The 17,316-nt window shown below is 41.9% G+C and overlaps 2 protein-coding genes across 6 annotated transcripts in view; one reads left to right on the forward strand and one right to left on the reverse strand.

Annotated features, from left to right (window-relative positions):
* Positions 1-17,316, reverse strand: part of GRAP2 (GRB2 related adaptor protein 2) — a 161,763-nt gene that overhangs the window by 91,613 nt on the left and 52,834 nt on the right. The window lies entirely within an intron of this gene.
* The window catches only part of ENTHD1 (ENTH domain containing 1), a 65,868-nt gene that overhangs the window by 35,742 nt on the left and 12,810 nt on the right, over positions 1-17,316 (forward strand). The window contains exon 5 of one of the 2 annotated variants that reach the window (XM_025185115.2): positions 5,067-5,235. In XM_025185115.2, the coding sequence (XP_025040900.2) occupies positions 5,067-5,235 (169 nt within the window). The remainder of the gene's footprint in view (positions 1-5,066; positions 5,236-17,316) is intronic. The other variant, XM_025185120.2, reaches the window with a different exon arrangement.

Here is a 17,316-nt window from a genome sequence, read left to right on the forward strand (position 1 = left end):
CATGTTTTTGTAACATGTCTGCAGGAAGACAGTTCTCCCTCACTCAATTGTTTCTTGCTTATAGGCTATTAGCTGTGTGTCTAGCTTCTTCATTGTTTGTCCTGATGGGCTGGAAATAGGCTTTTCCCACTATGAAGATACTGATAATAAATCTACAGTCAATATTCCCAATTTCATGTACAGAAATGGTGTATGTATGTTTTATTTATATGCACAGAGGATTACAAGCTTTCCAGTTATATGTTACATGAAAATTTTGCACAAAGCATATTCGAATTATGCTTTAAAACAGGAATACACCTATTTTCATAAAGAATATTAAATACACAGTCACACCATGGATTTATATAGAGACAATAAGATATTCTATGTCGTATTCTCTATCCCTTTCTTAATGATTCCCAACATTCTGTTCACTTTTCCCCCCACTGCTGCACATTGAGCAGATGCTTTCATCCGCTGTCCCCAATGACTCCAAGATTCCTCTCTTGGGTGGTAACAGCTAATTTAGACCCCATGACTTTAGTATAATTGGGATTATGCTTTCTAATGCACATTAATTTTGCATTTAGCAACATTGGCAGATGAAAATCATTTTGTTGCTTGGTCACCCACTTTTGTGAGACTCCTTTGTAACTCTTGCAGTCTGCTTTGGACTCAATTATCTTGGAATAGTTTTGTATCATCTGCAAATTTTGCCACCTCACTGTTTTCCCCCCTTTTCCAGATCATGTATGAAATATGTTGAATAGAACTGATCCCAGTACAGATCCCTGAGGGACACCTCTCTCCATTCTGAAAATTGACCATTTATTCCTACTCTTTGTTTTCTATCTTTTAACCAGTTATTAACCCACAAGAGCACTTTCCATCTTATCTCAAGACAGCTTACTATGCTTAAGAGCTTTTGGTAGGGACTTTGGCAAAGGCTTTCTAAAAATCTAAGAATGCTATATCCACTGAGTAGCCCTTGTTCACATGCTTGTTGATCCCACAAAAATGTTAATAGATTGCTGAGCCATGATTTCCCTTTTCAAAAGCCATGCTGAAACTTCCTCAACAAATTATGTTCATCTATGTCTCTGACAATTCTATTCTTTACTATAGTTCAACCAGTGTAATTGCCAAGATCACCTTGGGAGCCCTCTTTAAAAACTGGCATCACACTATCTATCCTCCAGTCATTTGGTACAGAAGCTGATTTAAATAGATGGTTGTAAGCCACAGTTAGTGATTCTGAAATTTCACATTTGAGTTCCTTTGGAACTTGAGTGAATGCCATCTGGTTCTGGTGAGTTATTATTGTTTAATTTATCTATTTGTTCCAAAACCACCTCTTATGACATCTCAATCTGGGACAGTTCTTCAGCTTTTTCACCTAAAAGAATGACACGTTTGGGAATCTCCCTTCCTCCTCAGCAGTGAAGACCTGCAATGAGCTTATTGTCCTTCAGTTCTCTTTCAGCATCTTGATTGTCCAGTGTCCCCCTGCTTACTTCAGATACACTTAAATATTTGGGGGAGGGGGGAATTACTTGTTGTATTAAGGGAGGGATGTGCAAGTGCTATGATTATTAACTTTCATTTCTTATGTCCTATTTTAGTGGCCATTGAAGACACCCAGAACAGACCTCGGGGCAAGTAAACTGGATCCATAGAGATGGAATGACTGACAGACGAAGTCCAGGAGAGGAAGATCAGGGAAGAGCTAGTCATGCAGAGACACACGAATAAGGACTTGGACTGCTCATATAAATGTGGGGAGTATAAAATAAACCATTGTTGAGAAATAGGAAAGTTTCAGAAAGGACAACCAGGAAATGATGCAGGGAAATTTCAGCAGCGAAGAATGCAAATGGAGCTCAGATAATTCCAAAAGGAAATTTCCAACAATTACATTAGGGCTCAAGCATAAATGAGGTATTAACTCAAGAACTAGTTGTCACGCCTATGCCTATAACCCTTACACAGTACATTTTACATCAGGATACCACTGCTTATTGGATTAACTCCCACTTTTGATGCCTCATAGCTCTTCCATTCCTTTACAAGATGCTGGAAAGGAAAATTGGAAAATTCCTGTGAGATGCACTTATGAAGTTGGATGATAACATCTCTATTGCTTTTTATGGTGTATCCACAGTGGGAGATTAGCCCCTAGACCAACAGGGACACTGCCCAAAGGCCCTGGCTAACTGGGTGTCCCCACATCCTGCCCAGGAATGAGGATGGGGCACAGGGGTTTGCCCTGCTCCCTCGGCCCACCCGACACTCCTGCCGGGAAGTGGGAGAGGTACCACACCCCATCCTGATCTCCAGCAGGAGCACTGGCTGGGCAGAGCAGGGCAAGCCCCTACACCCTGATCCCATTCCTTTGCAGAGAGTCCAAAGGGTAGTGGGGAGGGACTGCATGCACAAGAGGTAGGGAGGGGCCCCCATTTGCTGTGGCTCAGGGCCCCATAAACCCCTACTCTTGCCTCTATTTATCCATGTCAATTTGTTTTGCTTTTGAAGTTGGCCTGCAATTTTGTGTACAATAGAGATGCTGGTGGAATCCTTGTAATAAATAGTTCCGTGAATCCACTGCTTCATCTGAGCAGGAAACTGTGGGATCAAAAAATCCAGAGGGCAATGCAGCCACAACAGAGTAACAGAGCACAATGTGTACACAGGGCAAAACTGCAACCAGAACAGAATGGCTAATAAGGACTCATTGGTCCACTGGTACTTATAGCAGTATCAGCCCACCAAGTCAGTTAGAAACAATTCAGTTCTCTACTATAGACAAAGCCATAAATATGATTCCACTTACCTTCCATGCATGGTTAGTCATTTTCCTTACCACATTTGCTAATTTAACTGATTTAGGCTTTTACAGAAGCTTTATCCTCTCAGCTTTATGCTCCTATTTGACTTATTATCATCAGTTTATGCTATCGGAATCATTTTCATGTCAACCACAACATTATTCTTACAAAATAAAAAACCATCATGAACTTTATCCCTTTTTGTTAGTCTCTAAGGTGTCACAAGACTATGTTGTTTTTACCCCAAATGGAACTGAAACAAGCCAAAACTTTTGGAAAACTCAAGACTGATCACTTAATGTTTTTACTGTTATTTTTCATTTCAATGCAGTCCTTGTATTACCTGTGTAAAATGAGACACAGAAACAGAGAAATACTACGAGAAAGTATTTTCTCACTAATTCTGGTTCTGCTTTGTAAATCTAAGAGGCTAGAATCATTACTCAGACTTCTGGAATAGGCTGTTTCTTTGTTGTGAGAAAAATAAAGAGATACACAAACCCAGGATATTCTTAGTCTACTTTTTAGATTGTTCTTATTGCTGCTTTGAAAAAAAGATGAATAAAGCCAACAAAAGCAGTAACAAAGATTACATACATGCAGCACAGCACCGCACCACATTTAGGGCTCTACCAGAACATTTTTGTGTTCAAACTTTAAACTTATGTGTCACCACATAGTTTCCAAGTTGCGTGTGTTTGAACCCACCCCAAACACATTTAACCTCTGTAATTTCATATACCTTCCTGTCATTCATAGTCACTGCCACATGCCAATCACAATTACATTTCCTACACCCACCACTGCCAATCTGTCTGGAACTGCCAAGGCAGTCATTTTAATTTCTTCTAGGAATATATGCCTTTAATTTTGACTGCACTACAAAAAAAACCCATTGCTGACAGCAGGTGTCAGCAACAAAGAGAGTTAAACCAGAGCTGAATGTAGTTTACTTGTAAATGTGCCAAGTGTAGACTTCAGAGTTCAGCACTGTTTCAACTGCATTCATTCCTAGAATCCTGGTATAAATAACACATTTCTAATGTAGGCAAGGCTGTAATTCTCCATTGAGCTCTTCTAAGTGCTGCTTTGTTAAGCCTAATCGGTTAAAACAATGGAAAACTTGCAGTGGTTTTCAAGCCTTTCTGTGAAGAGAGAAAAGCACCTCAAATGTTACCTAATTAATGAAATTATTTTCATATATGTATTAGTTGCCAGTCTGAGACTTTATCAGTAATCAACTGAGATGATTTGTGGCTTCCTTTTATCTAACAAAACAAAACAAGCTATGAAAAGCCCTGGGCCAGATCATCAGCTAGTAGAAATCTGCATAAGTCCCCTGACTTCCAGTAAGCTACACCGACACACCTGATACTTAAAATACTGGATTAGGAGTGAAGAGATCTGGGTTGGAGAAATGTCTTTACTTTTCTTTGCCCAGTTTCCCCATCTGATAAGACAGAATACTAATACCTTATCTGACAGTGCTGTTGTAAGACTGCGTTTCTTTAAAGTCTGTAAAATATTTTAGCAACCTCTGATGAAAGGTGCTATAAAATTGCAAAGTAGTTGTAGTATGCCAAGCTGAAGTTGGGACTGATAAAAGAGAGTCATTATGAAAACACAAATCTTTTCAAAAATAGTAAAGGAAACATAGGACCAGAACATTTCTTCTTGTATCAGTTATATTATTTTTAACAAGTTTGCTCCAGGGCAAAAGTCACCCTTTAGCAGAACAACAGGTGGAAGTAAATCCCTTGACATTTTAAAAGCTGAGCAGAGAAGCCTACAAGACCGTAAGGTTCTGCATTTCTCCTATAATATATGATATCACATCACTGACACCTAAAAGAGAACAGTGAGCTGCATTCTTTATGGTGCTTTAGATATTAATGATGTCAATGTTAGTAGGGGAGACGGAGCCCCCTCGCTCAGATTTCAGCATGTAGGTAAGTGGAAGACTCCAGCATTCAATTCTTTTTGTTTTTAAATGTATATTTTCCATGGCCCGATTCTCATATAGATAAATATGCCATCTTAAACATTTTAAAAATATTTCAATCTATATTTAATGGCCAGTGGTTCTACTAAAAACCAGCCAATCAAATAATTCAGGTAAATTGAAGCTTTTAACTCCCTGCTCCCTTTTTGGTTTTAGCACCACCTGAAAAGTTCAAGTCTTCACCATTTTGAGCAGCATGGCTTTTATCTGAGCATTCACTGCTTAACTGATTATTTCTGCATTGTTTTCTCTACCAGGACTTGATAGTATTTAGCGAGGATGAACAGACCACCACCACCACTTTGCTGCCTCTGTTTCCTGCTGAGGGCTCTTCAAACAGCGCACCCCCAGTGGTGCAGGCAGCTGCCAGTGACTCCTGGAACAGAAGTATGATGGCTAAAGAGTTCAAAACCCAAGCAGGGACAGGTGTTCTGTATGAATATAGAATCTTTAACTGAGTGAACTTGTCCAAAAATAAGCCTGATTGGGAAGCATTTTATATATCCACTTAACTGCTAAATAACTGCAGATACACGGGGCAAAACTCACATCAGCTTCTGGTATATGTACCCTGTTATTCAAAGGAATAGTCCATTCCAATGGACAGAGAAAGAGTTAATTATAATGGGCAGACCTAAAAAAGGTTCAGTTTGATTTCAGGCAACCATCCATAAATGTGGATGCTTGTTCTGAGGGTCTCTTTTGGCTTCTTCCTTACTTTTAACCCTATTATATTAATTAGACTCCCTCTATCGCCTTCCCTTAACAATGCACATAGGATATAGCCTCCTTGCTTTCCATGGCCTCCTCTCTATTTACATTTTTCCTACACTCTGAACTTTCCCTGCTCACAGGTGCACAGAGTGTATTGCTTCCAACACTGGAATACAGTGGAGCATGAGACTCGATTAGAGAGGCTGTCAGATATTAGGGTATTAAAACAGTAGTGGGGAAGATTATAGAAAGGAAGGGATATATATGGAAAAAGTTTTTAGGAGGCAGCCTGGTGAAGGGAGTGAAGGAAGGGGCTAGGGTATGGAGCTGGTGTTGTGGAAGGGGTCTAGCAGGAAGAGAAAAATTTTGATGCTGTGGAGAGAGGAAGAAATATGAGCCATAAAAATGTTGAAAAGCATTTCAGAGACAGGGTTGAGATTCAGTTCAGTTAGTACTTTTGAGACCTGGATTGTACAGTCCTAGTTTAAGACGACAGTCTGTGAAATGGAGTTCTGTGTTTTGATTTCTACAGGTTATTTTTTGTAAGTAGGAGCAATTCAGCCGCTCTATAATATGACGTGTATTTTTCTCCGTTCTACTTCATTAGGCTAAAGGGCTGCAGTAAGTTTTTCTTAAGAAGAGTTCATGTGTTCCTGCTAGTATTTCTTCTCCTGTGCCTCAAGTGAGAGTTCTGTGACATCACAATTGGATGCCATGGAAATAAGTGATGTCACAAGCAGAGAATTAGAGCCTCAGGCACAAGACAGGGAAGCGAGAGAATAATAAGCAGCTGGAGTAGGTGAACTCTCAAGGAACCAAGATCCTGTTTTCAGGCCGACACTTGTCTCCTTAGTGATAAAAAATGAGGGGGAGTGAAATGTAGGAAATCTCATAGCTTAGGAGTTACATTTTGTTTTTATTTCTCAAGTCTTCCATGAGGCTTCAGGAACTTTTTACATAACTCAATGAAGACATAAAATTGAAAAGTTAGCATGGCTCTAAATTATATTAGGTATGAACATATTCAGGTGGGGAGAAATTGTTTTTACTCCTTGGCCTTCCCTGCCTTTAAAAACATAGGAGAGTGTGTCACCTCATTATTGGCATATGTGAAATGGACTATATATGTGTCTTTTTAAAAATCCTATCATAAAAATGAGAGGGAGGAGAGAGAACCTAAAGGAGGGGATTCCTTTTTCTGCTTCTGTGAACGTAGCAGGTAAAACCAAGGCCACCTGTGGTAAAAGCTAGACTTTACTCTATATAGGAGCTGCCGTCTCTCTGCTTATTCTTTGGGGAAGGGGATAAGTTTATCACCATACCATGTTGCATAGCCTAATATAAGACTATAGCCTATCCTGTGAATTTTGGGGGAAGATGGAGAATCCAAGCCAGTTCCACATTCCTTTAGCAAATCTTCACATTTTTAAAACACACAATATAATCCCTGTGTTTTCTAGACTGGCTACCATCTCAGCTGATTAGCACAAACCTTGTCAAATTGGTTGCATCAGATGTGCATGGAACTTGATTTCAAAGCTACGGTGCATGACTAAGTTCACAATGAAACCCAACCAAAGAAAGAGGTTTAAGATGTACAGTATTTTTTTTTTTAAAGAAAACTGCTCACTAATTATAATCCCCCTTGTAGCTCTCTCCCTTTTGTCTCACTATGGTATCCCAAGTTTTGATTTACACTGCTGCCATTTCAATCTCATTTTGCTGAGTAGCAGGTAAGTTAGGAAGCATACAGCTCTGAACCTGAGTATGCCAGGATGTTCTCTAGTTCTGAGTTTCTGGCTTTTATGGGAGGGAGTAGAATAGGATGCATGGTAGGTTGTTATGCCTGTCTTTCCATTCCAGATTTCAATTAACATTTTTTCATATGTTCAGTAGAGATTTACTGATAGAGTGGTGGAGATTGCTGCAAGGCGTGCAGAGGCATCAATAGCCGCTGCTGGGCAAGGTGTGTATGCGTGTGTGGGTATGCCTGGTAGTGATTGGGCATCAGGTAGAAGGGGTGGGGCCAGTGTAGCCAGTCCTCCATTCCACTCTGAGGCTATGTCTACACTCGCGACTCCTTGCGCAAGTAATATGCAAATGAGGCTAAGCGTGGAATATCTCCACACCTCTTTTGCATACCAAATGAGCCACCATTTTTTTCAGAAGAGGCTCTTATGCAAGAAGGAGCGTCTACACTGTCCCTTCTTGCACAAGAAAAACCCTCTTGCACAATGCCGTTACACCTATTACTTTTCAGGAAGAACAGCATTGCGCAAGAGGGTTTTTCTTGCGCAAGAAGGGGCAGTGTAGATGCTCCTTCTTGCATAAGAGCCTCTTCTGAAAAAAATGGTGGCTCATTAGGTATGCAAATGAAACTCGGCGATATTCCACGCTTAGCCTCATTTGCATATTACTCATGCAAGAAGCCACGAGTGCAGACATAGCCTGAGTGTGTTGCTGCCCCCTGCCAGCCCTGCCCTAAATGTGTGGCCTCCCCAAGCCTTCAGAGTGCAGCATGGTGCTCCGGCATCAATTTAAAGGACCTGGGGCTCCAGTTGCTGCCGCTGCTACAGTAGCGGTGATGGTGGCCGGAAGCCCTGGGCTCCTTTGAATCGCTGGACCCCAAGGCAATTGCCCACGATGCACCCCATCGGCAGGCCTGAAGATGTGTAGGGAGAGGTATGTGTGGGGTACAGAGGGCTGGACTAGGAGGGACTCTACAGATCAGGCATGAAGTGTATTTTTAAATAATTATTTATATTGCGGTAACACCTCAAGACCCCAATTAGGGCCTCATTGTGTTATGTACCATACACAACTGTAAAGGACAGTCTTGCCCCAGCAAGCTTAACATTCCTAACATCTAAGATGTAATGTGGGGATAAAAAACAGAAGGGGAGAGGGAGTGAAACAATTATGATAGCATAATATTCATCAGAAAAGTGTGTGAAGGCTTACATAGCACTTACCTGTACTGTCCTGACTCTGGTTATCAAGAACTTTTCTCTCTCAGTTCTAACACACACATTTCTTCAATCAGATTTTACATGTTAATTAAGACGTGGAAAGTCAATACTCAGAACTCTTCTAGTTACGTAAGCAGACCAGTAATTTGACTTACTAGTGCACTCTACTAAACACCTTGCGTGTTTTGCATCTATCAGTTCCGTTTCCAGAACCGCTCTATACCCACTAAGAGGCAAGAAAAATTATAATTCAATTTTTAAAAAGCAGCAGCAACCTGAAATTGGTGCATGCTGCCTAGTTCTAGATAAAGCGACAGCAGTTAAACCACAGTTGAAACCCCAAAGAGAGGATGGCTGAGAAATAGAAGCATATCCAAAAAAACTTGCAGCATTCTCTTTTCATATTACATAAATGAGGTATGACTGCAATCATAGTCACTGAAAACATGACACTGAAGTGACTTCCTTTCCCCCTTTCTTTGAAAAACCTAATCTCCTTCTTCTAGTTGCTCATTGTGGAAGGTGGATGTCTGCAGTGCATTGCATTAATATTCAAGGTAATCCTTATTACAACTACCAAAAAATCCTCAGATACAGAGAAAAATTAAAAGAGAGGTTTCCAGAAAACTAGTCAAAATGCAACCCAGCAAGGGAAAAGGGAATGGGATTTAATAATGTCTGACAGTTCTGTTTGAACTTGTCTTACGTGTAGTAAGGAGTAATGGGCCAGACCTTCAACTAGTGTGAACTGGCATTTTTCCATTCAAGTCAGTGGAGTTAGAACAGCTAAGGATTGGCCCAATATTTTTGTTCTGTAAATTCCTAAAGAAATATCAGTATTGTATCAGACTGCCTTTATTATTAACCATATTTTTCAATGAGAAGCTGGTTATGAAGCAGGGCTCTGAGGTGAGAGACTTCCTGTGAGGGATTTGACATATGTGGTTGGCCTTCACTGCAATAAAACACCCACAGCTGGCCAATGTTAGCTGACTGAGGGTTGGGCTGTGGAGCTATAAAATAGTGTAGACATTATTCAGGCTGGAGCCTGGGCTCTGAAACCCTTCTCCCTCATGGGGTCCCAGAGCCCAAATGTCTTGGTGCCATCCCTTGATATGAGGATGATGTCTGTCAGGGACCCTGTTGATGAGACTTAAGATGGCTGAGGAATCCAACCAATCCATGATCTACAGGTTTTTCCAGGATTGTGCCTAGTGATTGGCGAGAGCACAATTGCTGCCCGGGATGCTACACACTTTCTTTCCTCCTCCATTGTTTCTCAGCCTTTTGAGGAAGGCAATTCTCTTCAAAACAGGCTGAAGGTTGATATGTGATGTGATGCTCTTGCAGTCTATTGCCAGTTCTTAACAATTTGTAGGGTCCTTGCCTCGCTTCTGAAGATATACTTTCATGCTATCTTCATAGTGTTTTCTCTGTGGGCACTCTTAGCATAAATAAGTTGAGAAAAGAAGACTTGTTTTTGGAGATGAGTATCAGCCATCCACACACAATGGCCCGCCCACCAAAACTGATGTTCATAGTCTTTGCCTCAAAACAGGTGATATTAGCTGCAGAGAAAATGCTGGAATTGGTGCAATTGTCTTCCCATCTGATACGGAGAATCTTCCTAAAACAGCAGTGTTAATACCACTCTGGACATTAAAGATGTATATCACCCAGTCTCATACCCATAAAGGAGAGTGGGGATGACTACTGCATTGTAGACCTGGATCTTAGTTTCCATTTGCAGATCACTGCCAATAAAGACACAATGAATCATCTTTCTGAAGGATGTGCTAGCACAGAGCAGATCCTGTGTTCAATCTCCACATTAAGATCCATATGTCTACACTGCAGTTTTATAGCCCTGCAGTCCAAGGCCCTTGAGCCCACACCTGGGGTATCAGAGCCCAACCTCTAGCACAGTGTTTCTCAACCAGGGGTATGAGTACCCTTAGGGGTACTTAAGAGAAGTCTGAAATGTGGAGAAAACTGAATTTTTGTTTTCAGTTTTACATTGCTTTATTATTTTTGTACTTTTTACACCCAAAAATTTCATTGTCTGCCCAGCTACCATTAAGTTGTTTAAACAAATGGGTCACAATGGTAGAAAAAAATGTTGTGTGTCTGAAAACTGTAGGTACTGGGGGTACTTATCATTGGGGTTTTTTTTTGAAAAAGGGGTACTTTATAAAAAAAAGTTGAGAAACACTGCTCTAGCACAAGCCTAAATGTCTTTGAAGCAAATTTCCATGACCCCCGTGAATTGACATAGACCAGTTGTGGGTATTTTATTGAGTGCAGACATACCCTGTATATATCTGTGTGTATGTGGTCTGAAAAGCCAGACATTGAAAGGGGAAACTGATTGGTTAGACAACAAGCAGCTTTCAGACCTTTTCTTAAATGGTTAGCTGGACAATTATTCTGCAAGCTTGATAGCCCAGCTTGCAGTGTCTCATTGTTGTTACCCTGTCAGGCAGTTAATGTTTCAAACCATTTATTTTCTGTTTTCACTACTGCACCCCAAGAAATGCATTCTATTTGCTCTAAACTGAAATGGATCTGACTGTTCTGTTTGGGAAAATATTGACTGTAATGTCCTGGAACAGTTTGTTTGCCTGTTTTCAAGTTCAAAACAAAGTAAAGAGGAATTAACTGTGGAATTGTTCCTCTGATATCAGAAAAAAATCAGCCCCTAGAAATTGCCCTGGCACTGCCTAGGGATAGGCAGGGCACCAAAAGGGGTACATCAAAAGCTTAAAAGCATTTTAACCCTCCTATTGCTCTGTCAGGGCATGCCAATTCTAACTTACAGCTCTTGCCTTGAATGCATTAACTGTGACATTAAAAAGAAGACAAGCAAAAGAATAGCGTAAAGTAGCCCACCATATCATCTTGCCCTTTATGTGCTGAGAAAACAGCATGCTCAGTCCCCCTAGGGGATGGTTCACATCATGTTCCTCTTCAGCCAAAACTTAGGGCAGCACCGATGGGTTTTAGACTAGGAACAATGAACCCAGTGCTAATGCTCTTTGATGATGGGCTCTTCAGTCTTGCAGAAAAAGGTACAACATTATCCAATGGCTGGAAGTGGAAGCTACACAAATAGGACATACATTTTTAATGGTGAGGGTAATTGCCATTGGAGCAGCTTAGCAAGGATTGTGGTAGATACTCCTCTGGCAATTTAAAAATCAAGACTGGATGTTTGTCTAAAAGAAGGCTTGTGGGAATGGTAAGTTCTATGGCCTGTGTTATAAAGGAGGTCAAACTAGATTATCACAGTGGCCTCGGAATCTATGATTCTAGAGCAGTGGTGCGCTACCTGCAGAACCATCAGAGTAACCTTGTGGGCTGCAGGATATTTTGTGGACGGCGACTGTTTGCAGGCACTGCCCCCCGTAGCTCTCAATGGCCGCTATCCTCTGTTCCCTTAGAATTGGAGATGTGGGAAGTGGTACCTGCAGGCAAAAGGGCCACAGGGATGTCCTGGTGTCCACAAACAGAGAACCCTGGCTACTGGGAGCGGTGGGGGGCAGTGCTTGCAGACAGTCAACCTCAGCAAAATGCCTTGCGGCCTGCAATCCAATTACCCTGATTCACCAATGAGCCCACGAGCCACAGGTTGCCCCCCATGGCTCTACAGGGAGTAGTAGGGCACAATCTTTCATGGGCTGAAAACACAATTAGGGAAACTGTAGGTGAGCATTCTGTGACAGTATTCTACCTGCCCAGGTTTCAGTTCTCCCCCGTACTGATTGCCCATGCAGAACTAAAGTGTGCCACCCATTTTTTTCTACTCAGGCTAAAGAACAAGTAATTAGACTGCAGGCATGATAGTGGGGGACAGATGTGGATGGGATTCACTTAAACTGGAAGGCTTAGCTGTCAAGTATACAAAAAAGAAAGAACAAAGATGGTGGGAAGATGTTGGTCTCCCCTTGATGGGAATTTGGCTGCTACAGCATGCACCTTGGAAAGAAAAAAGTTGTCTTGTTAGTGGATTTTTCTGCTTGTATCCAGAAAGAGGGAGAATTATTTTTTCCAAGATTAAAATCTGGAAAAAACAACAACTGTTCGTGTTTTCAGTTTGATGAACTACTTTGACATTGGGGCGGGTAGCCCACACTGTGACACATCCGAGGGGTTTTCAGTCCTCCTTAAACAAAAATGAATATTAATAACGTAGTGATATAAGATATAGTTAACAATCCTTACATTTAGGTTGGTGTGTAGGTATCCATTGGAATAGTTCCAACCCCCATGCACCTCATTGCATAATTACTAGAAACATTAACCATGCTCTGAAGCATCCTATATTGTCCGCTGCTGGACAACCTAGAGAATGAGAGGAACCAGTGATTTAATTAAAGCGCAACAACTCATGCTCCAAACTACATATAATGCAATATTAAAAGGTTATGGCTCTGGACTGCTCTCATCTGCATGGCTGTACATAAGGTATAACAACTAAAATCAATATTGCCACTAGTGTAAAACTGGCATATGTGAGAAAATAATCCGATCTGTATTTATAAATAAAAAATCAGAGTGAGAGCATGGCCTGTGACCTTGTAACTGTGTACTCTTCCATTCTGAGCCTGTTGTAAATTTACTCAGCCTTTCAATGAGATGCTTGTTGGTAAACTCACGGTAGTTTCACAGTGCAAGCACTAAAAACATTGACTCCTCTTTGGATCCAACTGATCAAAGACCATAGTTCACATACCATGTCTCTTGGCTGTCACACCAATCCACAGATTTCTTTATGGAACAAGTATCAGAGGGGTAGCCGTGTTAGTCTGAATCTGCAAAAGTGGCGAGGAGTCCTGTGGCCCCTTATAGACTAACCGAAGTGTTAGAGCATAAGCTTGTTAGACATGCATCTGACGAAGTGGGTCTTTGCCCATGAAAGCTTATGCTCCAACACTTCGGTTAGGGTGTGCCTCGACTACATGCCTCTGTCGACAGGGGCATGTAGATTAGACAGATCGGCAGAGGGAAATGAAGCCGCAATTTAAATAATTGCAGCTTCATTTACATTTAAATGGCTGCCCCGCTCTGCTGATCAGCTGTTTGTCGGCAGATCGGGGCAGTCTGGACGCGCTGCTGTCGACAAGGAAGCCTTTGTCGATCGGCGCAGGTAAACCTGGTTTCACGAGGCATACCTGCGCCGATCGACAAAGGCTTCCTTGTTGACAGCGGCGCGTCCAGACTGCCCCGATCTGCCAACAAACAGCTGATCGGCAGAGCAGGGCAGCCAATTTAAATTTAAATGAAGCCATGATTATTTAAATCGCGGCTTCATTTCCCTCTGCCGATCTGTCTAATCTACATGCCTCCGTCGACGGAGGCATGTAGTCTAGACACACCCTTAGACTATAAGTTTATGGAACAAGGCAGTTTAACCTTTGGAAGAAATTCTTCCGGCTATAAGGAAATAAAAGTAACATTCTGGAGCACTTTTTATTGCAGATAGTGCCAACAGAAGGATTGAATAAGCTCTTAGATCTCTCCCCAAAACTACTGCAGGGGGATTTGACTAGCTCCTGGAAACCTTCTCTCTTTTGTTTTGTTTTTTCCTGTGTCTGAAGTTTGTACAGCATATCATAATACCAAGATATTAAGTAAGAGTAGTCTGCTTATTTCTAGGAACTCAAGCTTCTCACAGGTGATTAGCATTAAGGACTTGGAGACTTATGACTCAATGCTCTTATAATTCTCAACAAGTGACTGTTCTCACCTACAATCGCTTGCAATTTGGGGATGATTTATACCTTCAAGTCATCAGTCGTGCTATGGCTACTCCTTTGGCCCCACACTATGCCAACATTTTTATGAATGACTCAGAACAATGCTTCCTCATTTCTCATCCTCAAGTGCCCCTCTTCTACTTGCGCTACATTGACGACATCATCATCAGGACCCAGGAAGGAGGCCCTTGAAGAATTCCACTGGGGTTTCAACAAATTTCCACCCCATCATCAACCTCAGCTTGGGCTAGTCCACACAAGAGATCAATTTCCTAGACACTATAGTGCAAATAATTGATAGTGACAGAAACACTACTCTATACTGGAAACTTACTGACTGCTGTACTTGCCTACATGTTTCCAGATTCCAGCCAGAACAATCACAAGATCTATTGTCTACTGCTAAGCCCTAAGATACAACCGCATTTGCTCTAATCCCTCAGACAGAGACCAACACCTACAATCAAGCATTCTTAAAACGACAGTACCCACCTAGGAAGTGAAGAAATAGACTGACAGTGCTAGGCAGGTATCCAGAAGTCATCTACTGCAGTACAGACCCAATAAAGAAAGCATCAGAATGCCACTGGCTATTGCCTACAGCTCCCAGCTAAAACCTCTCCAACACATCATCATCTAGGATCTACAATCTAGCCTAGATGACAATCCCTTGCTCTAAAAACCTTGGCAGACAGGCCAGTCTTTGCTTATAGCAGCCTCCAAATCTGAAACACATACCACCAACCACACACCTCACAACAGAAACTAATCCCTGCAACAAACCCCACTGCCAACTCTGTCCACACTTCTACCCTAGTGACATGATCATAGGACCTAACCAGATCAACTATACCATCAAAAGCTCATTCACCCGCATATCTACTAATGCGATATATGCCATTGTGTGCCAACAATGCCCTTCTGACACGTACACTGGATAAACCAGACTATCTCTACACAATAAAATAAATGGTAACATGCAAAAACCAGTGGGAGAACATTTTAATCTCCCTGGACACACAGTTACAGAATTGAAAGTTGCCATCCTCAAGCACAAAACCTTCAAAAATAGGCTGCAACATGAAACTGCTGAGCTGGAATTCATATGTAAATTTGACACCATCAGAATGGGTCTGGATAGGGACTGGGCATGGCTCTCTCCTTACAATAAGTAATTTTCCACTATAGGCATTTTCACCTTCTTATCCACATCTACTATGATTGAATTAGCTCTGATGTTACACTCCCATCTCTGTATCCCTACCATCTGTTTCTTTTTCTTCTACTTTATGCATCTGATGAAGTGAGTTGCAACTCATGAAAGCTTATGCCATAATAAAATTGTGAGTCTTTAAATGCTACTGGACTCTCTGTTGTATTCACTTCAATGGAAATCAGCACCCCAAAAACCAGGAAACTTATTTAGATGCATAAATAATAATTTGGGACCCTAACTTTAAAGCCTCTATTTTAAAAGTCTTAGAATATTTTTCTAGCAATCCTGTTCCACTGTTTATGTACAAGAGGCTGGGCATGTTTATGTTAATCAAACCCACACCACCATTCAGGGGAAGACTGTTGGAAGATGGCAGAATCCCTGTGTAGAAACTGCGGCTAGCTGTTCAGACACAACTTATTCCAATCTCCAGTGATACACAGGACTGGATTTACAATAGGGATGAGAGCATTTAGCTGATATGTTAGGTGCACTGGCATTCACAAAATTATCATTCACCTGCCACCTAAACTGTAGATCCCTAAAATCTGTAGTTTTTACCGAAGTCCCCCCTAAATTGCATGTACAGACACCTAAGCTCTTGAATAGTGTCCACCCAGCAGCTTAGTACCTAGCTCATGTGTAAGGCCTGGGGGAATTCACAAAATTCCCCTGTCTACCTTGAATTTTAGGCCTGATTCAGTAGGCATGCTCAGAGATATCTTAGAGCATGTCTATTAGATTGGGCCTCACACAGAATGGTAGAAGTGGAGCCACTTCCTTTTTACCCGGTGGTCTGGTGGGTGAAATACTAAACCTGGGGCGTGGGAGACCTAACTTCAGATCCCCATTCTGTCTGCTGTGCAGCAGGGATTTAGGGTAACCAACTGTCCTGCTTTTATAGGGATAGTTCTGCTATTCAGGGCTTTGTCTTATGTAGGTACCTAATACCGCCCTCCCTCCCGCACCCATCCCAATTTTCCCACTTGCTATTTGGCTCAGGTCAACCTACAGGGATTTGAACCAGGTTTCCCACCTCCCAGGTGAGCAGCAACAGAACCTTACCAAAAAAAGAGTGCCAGAATGCATTGCCAGTATTATCCCACATCACTCAAAAGTGAGAGAACTGGTCAGCTGAGGGAGAAGACAGAGTGGTGTTCCAGAGCATTTCAGCATGACTCCAGCCCTACAGGCGAGAGCCCTAACTGCTGGGCTGCAGAGCTGCTCTTGCTCTCTGGCTCAGTGAATTATCTATACCCAGTGGAACAGATCCAACAGGAGAGACTGAGAAACCCATCCTTAAGTACCACATAGCCTAGTGTTTAGGGCACTCGTCTCAGTTCCTGCTCCATATCCAGCAGAAGGGGAATTTAAACCCAGATCTCCCAAATTCTGGGTGAGTATGCTAGGCCCTAGATACGGGCTATAAGGGGGGGCACCATGACCTCTCCTGGGCTTAGATGCCTAATTCTAAGAGAAGGTTCACAGCTGTGAGTCCCAAGTAAAGATAGGTGCTTATATCCAGGCTAGAAAGAGGCACCTACCTCCCTTGAAGGGATAGGGAATAGGCGGTACCACAGTTGCATTTCCTGCAAGAGAGCTTAGATAGCTCCCTGTTTCATTTACTGGCTTTTGTGAATCCCATTTTTCTCCCCATATACTGTACATGGAGCCTGGGTCCCTAATTTGGGGTAGTAAATTTCACTAGGCAGCATGGCATCTAAAAAAGTTAGATGGTGCAATGTTCAGTATTGCAGTGCCTATATCGCTCCCCCCTCTCCACCCCCCCGAACGTAGCCCACAGTGATGTTTGAAGTGGCCAAATTTGGCCAGTTGCATCTGTGCTTGTTCA

This window comes from Pelodiscus sinensis, chromosome 1 (assembly GCF_049634645.1).
Source record: "Pelodiscus sinensis isolate JC-2024 chromosome 1, ASM4963464v1, whole genome shotgun sequence".
In the NCBI taxonomy this organism is placed as follows: Eukaryota; Metazoa; Chordata; order Testudines; family Trionychidae; genus Pelodiscus; species Pelodiscus sinensis.